This window comes from Planococcus citri, chromosome 3, assembly GCF_950023065.1.
Source record: "Planococcus citri chromosome 3, ihPlaCitr1.1, whole genome shotgun sequence".
Lineage (NCBI taxonomy): Eukaryota > Metazoa > Arthropoda > Insecta > Hemiptera > Pseudococcidae > Planococcus > Planococcus citri.
Genome location: NC_088679.1, coordinates 65,536,952 through 65,554,387, shown reverse-complemented (window position 1 = coordinate 65,554,387; position 17,436 = coordinate 65,536,952). Strand labels below are relative to the sequence as shown.

General features: G+C 34.2%; 4 protein-coding genes across 4 annotated transcripts; 2 read left to right on the top strand and 2 right to left on the bottom strand.

The window, feature by feature from the left end:
* The first annotated feature begins 100 nt into the window (after window positions 1-100).
* On the top strand, window positions 101-3,735 carry LOC135842130 (polypeptide N-acetylgalactosaminyltransferase 35A-like). Its single transcript, XM_065359499.1, has 12 exons — window positions 101-294; window positions 366-556; window positions 633-771; window positions 854-1,020; window positions 1,089-1,225; window positions 1,294-1,541; window positions 1,613-1,730; window positions 1,808-1,960; window positions 2,037-2,279; window positions 2,370-2,471; window positions 2,553-2,699; window positions 2,776-3,735. The coding sequence occupies exons 1-12, from the start codon at window positions 275-277 to the stop codon at window positions 2,899-2,901; spliced, it is 1,791 nt and encodes a 596-aa protein (XP_065215571.1). The 5' UTR covers window positions 101-274; the 3' UTR covers window positions 2,902-3,735.
* Window positions 3,736-3,976: 241 nt separating this feature from the next.
* Ccdc85 (coiled-coil domain-containing protein 85) lies at window positions 3,977-6,856 on the top strand. Its single transcript, XM_065359500.1, has 8 exons — window positions 3,977-4,149; window positions 4,234-4,500; window positions 4,573-4,738; window positions 4,810-5,067; window positions 5,142-5,325; window positions 5,398-5,543; window positions 5,626-5,775; window positions 5,859-6,856. The coding sequence occupies exons 2-8, from the start codon at window positions 4,280-4,282 to the stop codon at window positions 5,904-5,906; spliced, it is 1,173 nt and encodes a 390-aa protein (XP_065215572.1). The 5' UTR covers window positions 3,977-4,149; window positions 4,234-4,279; the 3' UTR covers window positions 5,907-6,856.
* Window positions 6,846-8,798, bottom strand: LOC135842134 (ankyrin repeat and SAM domain-containing protein 6-like). Its single transcript, XM_065359502.1, has 6 exons — window positions 8,168-8,798; window positions 7,874-8,075; window positions 7,675-7,793; window positions 7,396-7,577; window positions 7,177-7,306; window positions 6,846-7,106 (listed from the first exon to the last, which is right to left on the bottom strand). Exons 1-6 carry the CDS (start codon window positions 8,227-8,229, stop codon window positions 7,007-7,009), a joined length of 795 nt encoding a protein of 264 aa, XP_065215574.1. The 5' UTR covers window positions 8,230-8,798; the 3' UTR covers window positions 6,846-7,006.
* Window positions 8,799-11,414: 2,616 nt separating this feature from the next.
* On the bottom strand, window positions 11,415-14,574 carry LOC135842128 (uncharacterized). The gene is made up of 3 exons (XM_065359497.1): window positions 14,336-14,574; window positions 13,280-14,239; window positions 11,415-13,207 (listed from the first exon to the last, which is right to left on the bottom strand). The coding sequence occupies exons 2-3, from the start codon at window positions 14,232-14,234 to the stop codon at window positions 11,550-11,552; spliced, it is 2,613 nt and encodes an 870-aa protein (XP_065215569.1). The 5' UTR covers window positions 14,235-14,239; window positions 14,336-14,574; the 3' UTR covers window positions 11,415-11,549.
* Between the last annotated feature and the right edge of the window lie 2,862 nt (window positions 14,575-17,436).

Below are 17,436 nucleotides of genomic sequence, written 5' to 3'. Positions count from 1 at the left end.
TCCCGAGGAAAAAGTATTTCAAAAATCCGCTAAAAGCGCTAATAACATTTCGATTTTTTCCGTTATCACTGGAAAACAAAACAAAATAAAAACTTTATCAGTAAAAATGCTGAAATTGCAGAATTTTGGTAAAAATTAGTAAAAATAATGCAATAAATAATTTTCTATTCATTTCAAATGCATAATAATTCATGTAACCTAATCTCATAAGGAATAAGTGATCAATCTTTTTGAATACTATGTATTCAATACCATTAATCTACTTTACTATACCATGTACAAGAGACGAAAGATGTACGTATCACTCCCATCGGGTTCATTTCGTGGTTTCTTTTCTTTTAAAAAATTGCATTTATTCATTTCAGGAGTTATTATGGTCAGTTGAAGTACTTTACAGTGATTATTCTATGTACAGTCACTCTTTATGTGATCTTATGTCAAACGTTCACTCATTTAGACCCGTCCCTGACACCTTCGTCTTTACAACTGTACACACCTTACAAAAATAGCGAACAATTAATAAAAAGTTTAAAATCAGTGGTTCATATTCAGAATGGTGAGTATTTGGTTTGAAATTTCATCAGTATTGGTATTTTTTAAAATTTCAATTTACTTATGTAGCGTGTTTTCAGATTCACAAGGATTTGGATTCGTGAAGAATGCCGATGATTTGAAATTAAGAAACGAAGGATACACTAAATACGGTTTCAATGCCTTAGCTAGTCGAAATATAGGAAATATGCGCGATATTCCTGATACTCGACACAAATTGTACGGTGAAAAATCACGTAGAAAAATCCGCTCAATTTTTATTCTTCAATTTATTTTTGTTTGTTTTTCTAATTTTGTGCAGATGCAGGCCAATTACTTATTCAAATGATCTCCCTACTGCCAGTATTGTCATTTGTTTCTATAACGAACATTATGATACTCTTCTTCGAACAATTCATACGATTTTGGAACGAACACCAGCTCAGTTTTTAAAAGAAATTATTTTGGTTAACGATTTCAGCGATATAGGTATATAAATTGATTTAAAATACTCCTCTCAAACTGTATTTCTCTACTAAGAATTCCATTGACTTTAGAACTTCTTCATGAAAATGTACAAGATTACATATCTTCGACGAAAGCGGTGTCTTCAAAAGTACATTTGCATAAAACTCCTCGTAGAGAAGGATTGATCCGAGCTCGAATCTTTGGGGCGAATCTAGCTACAGGCGATGTAATAAATCATTACTAATTTAAACACGTAGTATAAGATAGAAATATTTATTCAGTTTTATTGACCAGGTTTTAATATTTCTGGACAGTCACGTTGAAGTGAATGTGCAATGGATTGAACCTTTGTTATCAAGAATTGCAGAAAATCCCCATATTAACGTAGTGACACCAATCATCGATATTATAAATCCTGATACTTTGGAATATTCATCATCGCCTCTTGTTCGAGGTGGATTTAATTGGGGTCTTCATTTTAAATGGGAGAACATTCCTAAAGGACTGCTGAAAACTGAAGAAGATTTTATTAAACCGATCAAGTAGGTGTATTTCAACACTTACTTTCATATTTGAAATGATTAATAAATTAATTTGCGTTATACATTGTTAGATCTCCGACAATGGCTGGTGGATTATTCGCCATGAATCGCGAGTATTTCAATAAATTAGGGCAATATGATTCTCAAATGGATATTTGGGGTGGTGAAAATTTAGAGATATCATTTCGGGTATGCATTATCATTTTGTCTTTACCTAGTTGGCTATTTTTCCAAGTGATGATTCAATTTCAATTTGTTGTGATTAGATTTGGATGTGTGGTGGAAACCTAGAAATTATACCATGTTCCAAAGTTGGGCATATATTCAGGAAACATAGACCTTATACAGATCCTGACGGTCAAGATTCAATGACGAAAAATTCTCTAAGATTAGCTCAAGTGTGGCTGGATCAGTACAAGGTTCTGATTTCATTCGTTTTAACGCCATTCTTCTCGATGTATTATTTTTTAATTAATCAATTCGTTCATCTTACAGGAACATTATTTTGCAGCTGTACCTCAGGCTAAATACATGAAATATGGCGATGTTTCGGAACGTATAGAATTAAGGAAACGGCTAAATTGCAAATCCTTCGAATGGTTTCTGAAAAATGTTTATCCGGAACTGATACTCCCCGACGATAACAAGGAAAAATTGAAAGAGAAATCGAAATATTTCGATAAACCTGTGTATCAACGCTGGGATGAGCGAAAACGGAATTATATCAATAGTTTCATGGTTGGTAGAATCTTACAGTTGGTATTTTTCGTCTTATATACGTCTTCAGTCGGTCGAAAATAATCATCTTTTTTTCCCCTTTGAATTCAGATAAGACTGTCAAACACCAATCTGTGTGCTACTTCGGAAAAAGATGTCAAAACAAAAGGATCATTTTTAATATTGAAACCTTGTTTACGATCAAAAAACCAAGTACTAAATTCTTCTAGTAATTTGTTTTTCTTAGACACGAATAAATTTTTAAATTTATTAATTTTTTGTAAATATTTTCAGATGTGGTATGAGACTGATCTCAAGGAGCTTATCTTAGCTCAGCTATTATGTTTGGATACGGGAACCACTAGCGATAAGGGTGATAAGCCGAAATTGACAAAATGTCACGAAATGAAAGGTGCTCAAGAATGGAGTTACAGTAACAAGGTATCGTATTTTATTTAATTCTGTCAATAGACAGTTCTAAAATGTATAGAAAATTATTTATATTTATATTTTGCAGAAGGATACGGCTATTTATAACATGGCTGGTGGAACTTGTCTGGGAGCTGCTTCTGCCGAAGCGAATTCTTTTCTCGTGATGAAATTGTGCACCAGTACTGAGAATATAAGATGGTTTCTCGTGTGAAATTCTCATTCAATTGTGATTGTTATTTATTTGTTGAATTTTATACGTTTTAAAAATGAATTAATAGGGCATTTCAAACTACGTCATCCAAGTCACGTGATAACGAAGTGGTGTGTAAACCAAGTCGAATTATATACAGTACTGAATGGAGAATCGTATTGTGCTCGCTGTTTACTAAAATTACTCAAAATATTCAACGAACACATTGATATTTTAATACTGAAAAATGTTCGTAGTTTTATCCTCTTTACATTGATTTTTTCCCGAAAGCTCTACCTTTCACCGTTCAAAAGTTCTTGAAGTTAGAAGTTGCGAAAACAAGGCAAAAACCAGCTGCGGGCGGCAAGTAATGAACTCTTTTGGCAACTTTGACCGGCAAGAACTTTTGAACGGTTAAGGGTAGAGCTTTCAGGAAAGAATCAAATTAAAGAGAATAAAACTACGAACATTTCACCGTATTAAAATACCTATGTGTTCGATGAAAATTTTGAGTAATTTTAGTTCAAAGTTCAATACTTGCCGCCCGCAGCTGGTTTTTGCCTTGTTTTTGCAACTTCTAACTTCAAGAACTTTTGAACGGTGAAAGGTAGAGCTTTCAGGAAAGAATCAAATTAAAGAGGATAAAACTACGAACATTTTGCTGTATTAAAATATCAATGTGTTCGTTGAAAATTTTGAGTAATTTTAGTTTAAACAGCGAGCGCAATACCTAGTACATTTCGCATCGTTTGCACACCATTTCGATTATCAGACCGGTGTGACGTCACTTTTTAATGCCCTATCCAACATTTTTCTTGAGTGTTGTTTTTTTAAAAAATAAAGTATGTAAACATCGTTTCGTATCGCAAAATTTCTGCACTTTCTACGTTACATTGACCGAAATTTCATGCATCATTTTTATGGGTAAAACCATTGAAGTTGAGAACTATGGTCAGTCATTTGACGACTTTGGCTAATGTATTACAACTTTGGAGAATGGTAAATTTTCCTGCAAACAATTAAATAGGCAACTTTATTGTCAAGTTCTTACAGTTTCATTTTATGCTGAGAACGCCGTCAACACTGCGTGAACAGGATAAACAATAAATAAACAGAACATTCCAATTCCTACGTGGTGAATGATAAATCTGGACTAAAATTTTGAATTTTTATCCAATTTATGCCAATTTTAACCTATAAAACTTTCAATTAGTGTTTGTGGATGTGCTTCACATTATATGGCAGCTCGTACTTCATCCTTTTCTATATGTAAGTTGATCTAATCGTACATTATAAGTGTTCTTTCACTTGGCCTGATTACTAACAAAATGAAATATTTTGCTCCATTTACAGAAAATGAAAAAGATCACGAACGCGTCGTTTTTCAGAACACGTTAACATGTCTAGTACGATAAACAATCCTACGCAAATACATCCAAACCTCGATAAAGTGTTGAAACCAGGTCCTTTAGCATCTGGACCTCCTCGGTATCGTCCTCCTCCGCAACCACAGCCAGCAAAACCACCGCAAAACTACCTGTTAATTCAGAATGAAAATCAAGGACCCGCTGTGAATGCGAATCATTTCAATCATTTTCAGGCTATAAATGAAGTGAACAGGTGAGGTGAAAATGATAGAAAAAGGCTCCTCTTTATATGGCTCAATCAACAAGTGTCATCTGTGTGATTCAGGTATCCACCTTCGGATAAATCGTATCCAGCGAACAGTCCCGATTTACCGCATTTTCAATCACCTCCTGGAGCACCGATTCAACCTCAAAATAACGTTCTTAACCAAGATATGTTGAAATTCGTTAGAAAAAACGAACTCGATAATGCTCGATATTTGAACGATCAAGTGAGTGGAATATTGTTATCGAAATTCCAAATAAAATTTCTCATATTTTTAAATTCCAAATTGATTTGTAGTTACGCAGAATGGCCGCTGAAATTCGTAACCTGAAGGAAGTCAATCAACGATTGAACGATGATAATCAAGAGCTACGAGATTTATGTTGCTTTCTAGACGACGATCGTCAAAAAGGTCGCAAATTAGCTCGAGAATGGCAGCGGTTCGGTAGATATACCGCTTCTGTAATGAGACAAGAAGTTTCTGCGTATCAAAACAAACTCAAAGAGTTGGATAGCAGGCAGCACGAATTGATTAAGGATAATCTAGAATTAAAGGTAACCAGCGGCGGCGTCACTGTACGACGATTTGGATTTTATTTTCATTACAACGCATTTTCGTTCTTATGTAGGAACTGTGTCTATATCTGGATGAAGAGAGGAGTGGCAATTGTAGATCTTGTGGAGCAGGTTTGCGAAGAGACGAAGGAGATGGAAGTAGTTCGGGTACCAACGTAGATGAATCTGGTAATGCACCTGCAGCTCCGAACCATTCCCAAATATCTTCAGGAAACCGCCGTTCTTTCAGCGAAGAAGGTAAAACGAATGGTTTCGAAATTTTAAACTTTGAACAATTTTCTTTCAACTAATTGGTAACCTTTTTTTTAGAATTAAACACCAGTAACTACATTCAACAGTTGGAATCTCGTATTAAATTATTAGAAGATGAAAAACAACTCTTACTGACTAAAATCAAGCTTGGTAATCATTCAGGTTCATTGAATTCTGTCGACAGACAATGGAAAGCAAACATGGTACGTCACATGCACCAATACTAAAACCATCGTTCTAAATCTATGTGCAATAACAATAACTCTTGAAAAATGTATTCTGCAGGATTACAATTCCAGACCCGAAGCAGTTGTACAAGCTTTGCAAGTTTTAGAAGTCAGAGAACAACTGGAAACTAATATTGGTGGAGATTCTGATATGAATTCTGATGAAATGGACGAAGGAGAAAAAGCTTTGCTGAGAGAAATGTGTAATGTATGTGAAATGCATATTGTAATATGTATTTTTTTTCGTTGATCTGTGTTATTTTTCATTCGTCGTTTCATTTATCCATTTAGGTCGTTTGGAGAAAACTGGAAGAAGCATCACTTGAGACCAGAAGATGATGGATTAATTAATTTCTACAACGTTTCTGAGAAACATTCGTGTAAAAACTTTTTTATAAAGTGAATTTAATGATTCGATTTTGTATTAGATATCAAAAATTAGGTACTGTTGTTCCGTCCACCAATTCCGCGAAATTTTTTACTTGTTTTTGTTGATGTTGTTTTTTCTTTTTAATTATTTTTATTATTGTTTATGTAAATGTTGGAGTATTGTAAGAAAGTATACGATAGTGAATGTCAGTTCTCGTTTCACGGATTTACTTTTCCAAAAGTAATCTTGGACACGTACCAGTTATTTATTATTTTTAACATTGCAAACCTCGGTCATTGTCATTTTCCACCTCCTTTAGTTAAAATCAGTATTAATTAATTAATTTTGTTACTATTTGTGATGTGAAAGACGAGTAATCGCGTTGTATAAATTAATTATTCTTTTAATTTCAAAGTACCTACTTACTTTGTACGTTTTAACACATTGCCATTTTAATTTTAATGTACAGCAGTATTTATTATTAGTATTATTACTTTGAATTTTTGGCGCTGTGCGCGTATTATTTTGATAAGGAAATTCAACTTGCCTTTATCTTGCATTTATTCTTATTCGGTTTAAAAATTCCGTTCGGATTCTGTTCGAAATACCACCTATTAAATTATACGTTGATTTCGTAGATTGCGAGTGGATATCTCTTGCATGTGCGAATGAAAAATCAATCGAGTTAACTTGGTTAATTTTTTGGATTTTTCAAGCATAAAAATGAGTTTTCTACTGATGTGATTTTCTTTACAATTTCTGTGATTTTTACACGAACTCGATATCATGTAATTCATTCCAATTTGTGAACGTGCCTTTTTATTAATTTTTTTAATTCATGTTGTTTGTTTTTTCAGTTACGATGTGTTTCTGTTTTAAATAAAACGAAAAAAATTAAAGTACATTTACAACATTACAACACGATTTTATAATTTTAGTTAAAAAACGATATAGTCATTCACTATTCATATAAAAAATACTAAGTATACATTGAAAGAATTAAATTCACGATAGATTAATATAATACAAAATTAATACCTACTTAAATTCTAAAAAGCTATTTAATAGTCTAAAAAGTTGCTAATTTGTCTTGTAGCCTTAATTCAAGATTTTTCAAATAATTCAATTTATAAATCGCCAGCGACATTTTTCTTCTGGGTCCTAACAAGCTGTTGGTAACAAAAACGAAAATTAGAATTCGGTGTATTTGATTTATGTAAATACTCTAATGTCACGTACTTGATTCCTATTCGTTTCAAGTCATCTTCAGAAAATTTCAAAAATTGATTCAAATCTATTCCTTGTTGTGTGAAAACCGGCGTATACTTGTCCAAACAAAGACAATGCATTAAGCTTTCCAAATTAGTCGCTATAATTATCAAAAAAAAATTATTATTATATCATATTTATGTATACGAAAGTTCAAGTATGAGAAATGAACTATATGATTAAGTTTACCTGCAGGAATACTTAATAGATTAACTAATTTGAAATATTTCAATTCAAAGGCAATGTCGATGGCTTTTAGCCCAGTGTTCGTTGTCATTTGATAATCAGCTCCAAATCCGAGTAATAACTCGACAATATTCTCTTTTCCTTGCTTAACAGCTGTCATTAATAATGTACACGAACTATAGTCTCTGTAGATGTGATTATAAGGAACAAAGTTTACGCATTAAAAACCAACTTCGGTTAGTAAGTAAAAAATTGAACCAACTGATAGGATTAAGTAATTACCTGGCATTAACGTCAGCTCCTTTTCTCATTAAATAACAAATAATGTCAACGTGGTCGTAAATTACAGCGTAAAATAATGCCGTCCAGCCTTTGGTATCTTTACATTCTAAAATTTCTTTCTAAAAAATGCATAATAATTCATAACGCCAAGACTTAAATTACTTACTCATCGATGATAAAAGATAGGTATATACGTTACCTTTGTCAATAATTTAACGATATTCAAGTCTCCAGATTTACACGACAGCATTAAAGACGTTTGCATTTTATCATTTATGGAATAAATACTCGATGGAACCATGTTCACGATCGCAGAAACGATATGTTCTCGACAATAAATACACGCGTACATCAAAGGCGTCCATGATTTATCATTCGTATACAAAGCCTGCGCCGGATCCCTTTAACATACATATCAATTTTATCGAAAATTAATTTTTGTTCGGAAATGACAACGGAACTCGAAACGACGAATTTTAATAATTAAATTTACCTTTTTAAATTTGTTGTTACGAAGTCTTGAATTCCTAAAGCGCTCGCTGTACATAAATCCATCCAATTATTATTGAATGATAAGATATTCGCCAGCGAAAGGCGATCTTCAGCAGGTTGAACGATTTGAAATGGTAGGCTGTGGGCTGAGACTGAAATAACTGCATACTGACGTGCTGTGTGTATCAAGATAAGGCGAATAATTGTGCCTGATTTTTCTTGCTCAGTTTACTGGTCAATGATACCCATTTTATTGGATGCAGTGAACCTGTATGTGCCTATCTTACGTACGCCAGTTCATTATCTAGTAACTAAGTACATATTTTTTCGTATATATGGCACAGAGGTGTTTCATTTAGGTGACTATAATGTATGCAGGATTTTTACTAAATCGAAAGAGCATGCAAAAATATATCACCAGCACAAGTTTCAGGTGCTAAAGTGTATTTTTCGATTTTTGGAAAATTTTTAAAAATTAATTTTGGCCTTAAAATGAGAAAAAAATCAAAATTTTATCGAAATGGTCTTGAGAGCTGAAATTCTGACAATTACCCTATTTTTGACCTCCCAAATCGATTGGACACGGTTTTGAACCGTTTCGAGTCGTTCTGGAGCTTCCAGCTGATTTTTGAAACATAAATTTCAATATTTTACCAAATACAAGGTCGTATAGATTTCATGGCATTTTTTTTTTTTTTTTTTTTTTGGAAAACTGGAATTCCTAAAAAGTTGCAAGAGACTTTAAAACGACTTGAAACCGTTTGAAGTCAACTTAATAGCGAGTTAAAATTAAGAGTATAAAGTAAATTTCGGCTTTTCCAACTTTATTTGGTAAAATTTCATGGAAATTTCAAGATTTAAAAATCTGCTGGAGGCCCTACGAATTTTCGAAAAATTGACCGGAGGCTCCAAAACGACTTGAAATCACCTGAAGTCGACCTACTAGCGTGTTGAAATAAGAGTGAAGAGAGTATTTCAACTTTCCAACATCATTTGATGAAATTTAATGGTTTAAAATTTTGATAGAGCCTCCAGAAATTTCCCACAACTTGCTGAAGGCTCCAAAACAACTCAAAACCACCTGCAGTCTTGAATCGACTTGATAGTGCATTTTGGTAAAATTTTGTAAAAGTTTCAAGATTTAAGAATCTGCTGGAGATTCTAGGAATTTCCAAAAAAAACACCGGCGGCTCCAAAACAATTTGAAATCGCCCGCGGTCGACATAATAGCGAATTTAAATTAAGAGTACAGATTGATAGTCGGAGAGCCCGCATAAGGCGATCTATTTCAGCCCCCCGTCGATCCTCCGGGACAACTTTTTTCATAAAGCGGAAGTCCTAAGAAACATTTCTAGCCCTTGTACTCAAAAAAAAGTGGCCCTACTTCCAAAATGGCCGCCATTTTGATTTTACAGATCAGCCAAAATCGCAGATTCGCAGATTTTGAGTACCAACATAGGACTTGTACGAAATTTTTTAAACCTTACAAAGGTAAATCGAAAGAACAGGTAAAAATTTATCACCTGTCAAAATTTCAAGTGCTGAAGTGCCTTTTTCGATTTTTGGTGAATTTTTGAAAATCAAACTTGAGCGAAAAATGAGGGGAAAAATCAAAATTTTACCAAATTGTTCAAGAAAGCTGAAATTTGGGATATACCCTATTTTCGACATACCAAATCGATTGGAAACTGTTTCAAACCGTTTTGAGCAGTTCTGGACACTTCCAGCAGATTTTTGAAATTCAAAATTCCCACAATCATCAAATGGAGTTGGAAAGCCGAAATTTACCCTTCGAGCTAATTTCAATACACAACGAAGTCAGCAGCAATGGATTTCAAGTCGTTTTGGAGCCTCCAGTGACTTATTTAAAATTACTGGAGCCTCCAGTAGATTTTAGAAACTTGAAATTTCCTCAAAAGAATGAATTTCGGCTTTCCATCTCCATTTGATGAAATTTTGGGAAATTTCAAGTTTCTAAAATCTACTGGAGGCTCCAGTAATTTTCAAAAAGTCACTGGAGGCTCTAAAACGACTTGAAACCACCTGACGTCGACCTACTAGCGTATTGAAATAAGAGTGAAGAGAGTATTTCGACTATCCAAAATCATTTGGTGAAATTTAATGGTTTAAAATTTTAATGGAGCCTCCAGAAATTTCCCACAACTTGCTGGAGGCTCCAAAACAACTCAAAACCACCTACAGTTGTCAAGTAGACTTGATAGTGCATTTTGGTAAAATTTTGTGGAAATTTCAAGATTTAAGAATCTGCTGGAGATTCCAGAAATTTCCAAAAAAATCGCTGGAGGCTCTAAAACGACTTGAAATCCACCTGCAGCTGACTTCGCGGTGTATTGAAATTAGTTCGCAGGGTAAATTTCGGCTTTCCAACTCCATTTGATGACATTTTGTGGAAATTTCGAGTTTCAAAAATCTGCTGGAGACTGCTCAAAACGGTTTGAAACAGTTTCCAATCGATTTGACAGGTGGAAAATAAGGTATATACCAAATTTCAGCTTTCTTGAATAATTTGGTAAAATTTTGATTTTTTCCCCTCATTTTTGGCTCAAATTTGATTTTCAAAAATTTGCCAAAAATCGAAAAAGGCACTTCAGCAATTGAAATTTCGACAGTTGATAAATTTTTGCCTGATCTTTCGATCTACCTTTGTAAGGTTTAGAAAATTGCGTACAAGTCTCATGTTGGAACGCAAAATCTGTGATTTTGGCTGACCTGTCAATCAAAATGGCCGCCATTATGTAAGTAGAGCCACTTTTTTGAGTACAAGGGCTAGAAAGTAGAAATGTTCTTTAGGACTCCCCCTTCAAGAAAAAAGTTGTCTTGGAGGATCGGGGGGGGGGGTGCAATAGATCCTTATGCGGGCTCCCCGACTTTGAATTTCGGCTTTCCAACTTCATTTGGTGAAACTTTGATCTGCTGGAGGCTCCAGAGCTGCTCATACGGTTCAAACCCGTTTTCCAATAGATTTGGCAGGTCGAAAATATGTGTGTTTACTCAACTTCTATTTTCTAGGTCAATTTGGCAACATTTTGATTTTTTTTCTCATTTTTGGCTCAAATTGGATATTTTCAAAAATTCACCTAAAATCGATAAATGCACTCGAGTACCTGAAATTTTTGCATGCTCTTTCGATTTAGATTCGTTCGGTTTTAAAATTTCCGCGTTGGAAAGCAAAATCTACGACTAACTAGTCAGAAAATTCCGCAAAAATCGTTGACGTTAGTACCACATGAATACCAAAATATAATTTTTATTCTTTAAAAAAAAAAAAAAACAACAAAAAATACGAATACACTGAATTACAAGATGAATAACAATATGTAAAAAAAAAGATCGAACGCAATTTATGCGCCGATGAATCCGTTTTAATCGACCGATTGAACAACGTTCAAATAAGATAATTTCCGCGAATCATCATGTCGAACCTCAGTCCAATCCTTCTTGTAAATATTATAAGCGACTATTTTACTTTTATCGACGAAAAATATAAGATGATTCTGATGAGGTTTAATACAAAAGAAATTTTTGTAATCGCTCGGACTATGATTTATAGTGATCCATTTACGGTTTCGAAAACTGTAACTTTTCGAAAACGAGCTGAAAGCGACGAATAGATTTTGGTTGGAGAAACAAGCGTAAATAGGATGATCGTAAGTTCGATTCAAATCAGTCACTTCTGATAAACTGCTCCAAGATTTCGTATTATGGTCGTATTTGTGAACGGCGAAAGCGTGATCGTGACGTTCGGTGCTGATAGAGAATATATTTTTACCGTTCGAGGCAAATATACATTGCGTATTCCTTTTAATGGAAGGATCGATAGGAGGTACTTTGATCCAACGATTTAACAAAGTCGAATATCTCAGAACCTTTCCTTCGTCGTTATGACAAAGGTATACGCTATCGTTGCAGCTTAATAATTGACTACGCCAAGGTTGATTATTGACTTGATCCGATGTCAGCGATACGCACCGTTTGGTGATTAAATTCTGCGCGTAGAAATAATTATCGTTGAAATGAACGAATAAATTTTCGCCGTGCATTGTCGCGCATGCACCGGTTACGTTGATCGATTCGTTCGGTATGACGAATTTAAGATCTTCTAACTCGTACAGATTTTGCGAATCTTTATACGCGAAAAAATGAAGTGTATTGCCAGACGCAGCCATGAAGTACGGTTTCGAGTACGGACCCCATGCATTTTCAGACTCGAGAGCGTTGACCGGATTCGAATTGGATAATAATTTGTTTAGATTTTCGATGACGATTTTTTCAGACGAATTGTTCCGCAGGTTTTCGATATGCGTTTGACAATCGACTTTGGTTACGATGGTTCGACAAAGCGACGAGATTAGCGAAGGTATGTGATGCAGTCTGTTATCCAAATCATGCGTTATCCATTTCGAGCATATTTTCAGAATCTCCGATTCATCTTGAGCGAAAATGTTCGATAACGATAAGACTTTCTCTAGGGTATCGATGGACACGTGAACGAAATCCGACATGTCTGCGATTTTAGACCAGTTTTCCAGAATGTACTTCTCGATGTGTACTGATAATCTGGTATAGGTACAAGTATGCAGGTACGCGAATAAATCGAAGATATTCGTAATATCGGATGTTTTATCCAAAACGTATTTCTCGATCTTGACGAAAAGTTCTTTCATTTCGAAACGTTCGCTGGCTTTGATTAAAAAAACAACGTTCTCCTTCGGAGTGATTTCGAGCTCTTCGAAATAGATATAATTCAAAATCAAATTGAAACTCGTCTCATCCATATCTTCGATTTCAAATTCGACGAAATTTTCATCCGTATTCGAAGTGAACAGGTTATGAAAATAGGAAGACTTGGAAGCGAGCACGGCACGATGAAGCGGAAACGACCGATTGCTCACTTTAATACAAATATCACTCAAATCACCCGAATTCAACAACTCTTGCATTTTTTGTTTGAAATTTACGACGTTTTTCGGTCCGAATGAACTTTCTTCCAATCGTAAATTCAACGATTCCGTACAAGTAGCTGAAAAAAAACAAATTTATTTAGAACAGAATGTAACGTAGATTGAGAATCTATACACGATGGGAAACCAACCTGGGATGAATTCGACAGAATAGTTCAATAATTGTTCCAATTTCTTTTCGATGTACGATTCTTTGTTATCGCTCTCCGAGCAATTAATATCGTAATTTTTGTCAATAAGATAGAACATCTTCGAATATCTGTACTTGATCGCGTTTACGATCTCGACAATATGACCGGAACGATTCGCAACATCGCTGCAAATCCATTTCGCGCATATTTTCGTTATACACCTCGGTTCATCATCTTCGTTTGTCTTCACTTGCATGCATAGAAGTATTTTCTTGAAATGCTCGAAAGATATAGAACCGAAGTACTCGGTTTGGCTGATTTTTACCAAGCTTTTCGAGAAGAATTTCAACAACGATGTCAACAGCCAAGGATAAGCCGAATGAAACACCAAAAAGTTGAACAGTTCGAATAAGTCAGCCATTTGGATTGATTCAGAATTATTCTGTATGAAACGAGAAAACCACGTTTGATCTATATCAATTTGAAGATAATCCAACGCGATCAATAATTTCGTCATGTTTTCAGATTTTATAAACGATTCTAAATCGTTTTCGTAGATATACGTTACGATGCAGTCAAATATAGACACTTCGACCGTTCTCAGTTCGATTTCTTTCTGGTTATGTTCGATAAAATTGCGAGCGAATAGTTTCTGAAAGTACGCCGATTTCAGAGATAACACGACACGATGAAGGTGATACGCCTTATCTTCGACTTTAATTGTAACATCGCTAAATGTGCCATCGTTCAGATATTCCTTCAACTTTTTACATTCCAGGAACGTAGGATCGGATTTACGTATTACTAACGCACTGAGGAAATTATACGTGTGATCATCGTCGTCGTCGTCGTCATCGTCTTCCTCACTCATGTAATACTCTTCATCGTCGAAATCCGAATAGTAATTGTCGTAGTCGTATCCTTCGAAAGAATAGATCGATGGATCAGACGACATGGTACCTGAAAATAAAGATTACTTTTTGTTAAATATCTCGGTGGGTGGTGAAATGAGCAATCTTGTGACATGTGTTTCGAAATTCATCGAAAAATGCTTACTGTATAGGTAGATTACTCAGAGTCAATCGTAAAGCAATCCGATATCCTGCTGTTGAATAAGGGAACTTGATATAAATTACATCACAACAATGAATTACGATAATTGTATTACCGAAAAAAAGACGCGAAATTGATCAGATTATAATTAATTACAAGTATTTTTTTATCTTCTCAGTTCTCTTTCTTCTGTTTTCAAAATTTTTCCATTTTGGTGTGTTTACATTTTTTTTTTACTCGTCGATGGTGAGTTGTAGTTGTAACTTTTTGACTTTGACTTCGGAAAGTTTTCTGAAGAGAACGTTCAAAATATGAAGCCGATTTGTTCGTTATTTTCATCTGTCATTCATATGATTGCATATAACCAGTGGAACGAATTCGATCGTACTTACGTTTCATTTGGTAGGAAGGGCTTGGGGAGGGCTAGGGATGATGAAATTTTTTTTTAAAAATTAAAAATTTATATTTTAAAAACTTGCGGAAACTCTCCAGAAAGTTACTGGAAATTTATATTTCTTCAAAAGTTCAAAATATATATGGTTTTGAACAATTATTTTGCAGAAACTAAACGTTTCTTTACAATTTTATCGCCATTTACGACAATTTATGAATTTGAAACTTGAAATTTTCCAGAAATTTTCTCCATAAATTTCCTATTATCTCATCTCTAATTGGGATTGACCGATTGGGTTGGAACTGGTGATGTGGATTCAAGAATGGATTTCAATTTTCAAGTAGTTTTATTCTCCAGGACAGGAGGAAACCAGCCTAATTGGATGGTGTATTGTGTAAATAACATAACACAACAGTATAGCCAATAATTCCCTTGTGAATGTGAATCGTTTGCACCTGATGTCTCTTCTCTTCTTCTCTTCTTCGTCTCATCGATTCTGAATTTCTGAAATAAAATTGAAATTCGTGTTTTGAAGGTACTTAGGAAGTTGGTTTCAGCCCCTGTAGACAGTGTAGACTGCTCTAACTCAATTGCATTTTGCAATAACAAATTTTTTACGTCTTCTGATATCTGTAATATTGTTGAAGGTTTTTGTAAAATTTTATTGGTGTAGAGCGTTCGAACAAAAACCCTTTCATAATCAATGGTGAATAGGGAATGGCGCTCCCAGAAGGTAGCATGATGATATGAAAAGACACGAACTCATCTAAAACTAAAAGACTAAAACAGTAAAATTGCAATTCAAAATTTTCGGATATAGGAATGTCATTCAAACCACAATCGCAAAAATCTTCAATATGTACCTAGGTAAATGCCAAATTTTGAGTCTCTCTCGAAAAGTGATTCCAATAAACTAATGGTAAAGGATCGCAGTAATGCTGAGTTATGAATTTAATTCAGAGTTTCAAATCATTAATCTGCTCGCTGGTATGCAAGCTAGAACTAGAAGACTCTTGATAGTGAAAATTTTTTAAAATATTCTTGAAGTAGAAGCTAGGTTAGGTAAGGATTTACTATAGAAACGTTTCAAAATGTTCGCCTCGGATTTGAACGGGAACGCGATTTTTGGAAAGAGCATGGTCTGAAAACCCTTCAACCAAAAATTTTAGCTGCTAAAATTAATTATGTATAGGTATCCGATTTTTGGTGAATTTTTGAAAATTTAAAATTGACCACTTTTGGCGAATACCTAGTAAAAATTATAGACCTAGGAATCGAATTTCATTTCAGTCTGTTCTGCTGCAGCCTCCGGTGCGACTTTTAATTTTTCTTCATAATTTTAAAATTTCTCCACAAAACGTAAAAATATATAGGTACGCATTCAAGCAGCTGAAAATTGAGTTGTGGCTTTCTCGATCAATTCAACACGTTTATTCACATTTGGGTCAATTTTCAGGCGGGCACTTTAAGTACAGTTTTTTTTATTAGCAATTTGTAGAAAAAATCCAAAAAACTAAACATTTTCTGCTCATAGGGAAATTATTGAAATCTGCACAAATAGGAGTATCTTGTCTGGAAACAACCCCAACTCCCCAACTTGAATTTCACAATTTCAAACCTTTCTGAAACCTCTAGCACAATAATTTTCGATTCTTCCAGAATTTTAGAATTTCTCCAGGACGATACGAGGAAATTGATTTGAACATTTAAAAATCGAGTTATATCATTCAACAATATACTAAAAAAGATTTATCCGTACTTGGTTAAGTAATTTTTATGCGTTTAGGAGAAATTTTAAAATTCTGAAGGAATCGAAATCCGCGCTAGAAACTCCAGAATGGCTCGAAATTGAAAAATGCGGATTCGGGAAATTGGTTTTAGGTTCTAGACATGATACAGCCATTCTAGTTTCAAAAATTTTCTCACACACGGAAAAGTTTTGATTTTTTGAATTTTTTCATCATACCTAAATATTATAATTTAAAAAAATACAACATCCCAAATTGATTTCTGCGTCTTCTGGAGAAATCAAAAATCATCCTCTTCTTCGTCATCCTCATGCCAGTGAAACAGAATTGAGAATTTACGTAATATATGTAGGTACCTACCTACCTACCTTGGAGTGAAAGTAGACCTACCTCCCTACTTACCATAAAGGAGATCAGCTTTTCTAAAAATTTTCTCAAGAGATACGGATCGTTTTTGAATGTGTAATAGAATGCATCGAGGCCTTTTTTTAAAAAAATAAAATATTCAATAAAATCGAACCGTATTCTCAGAATGCATTTTATTTTTAATATGCATGTGTAATAGAATGCATCAAGGTTTTTTTTTTGAATAAAATATTCAATAAAATCGAACCGTATCCTCAGAATGCATTTTATTTTTAATTAATATGCATGTGTAATAGAATGCATCAAGATTCAATAAAATCGAACCGTATCCTCAGAATGCACTTTATTTTTAATCAATAGATTTTCAAAGTCAAATATTTAGCCTAACATGATTTTTTCCTTTTTCAATTTCATCATTCTGTCAATTTATTAAACCACTACCAGGTCAAATCAATTCATTTAATAATGTATCCTCCCTCCCACCATAACATTTTTTAAATTCCATAATCTATTTCCATTCGTCAAAAGACGAGTGTCTTGACTCCTGTCAAACCGCATCACCATTAATGACCTTTTCTGACCTTCAATGTTTCGAA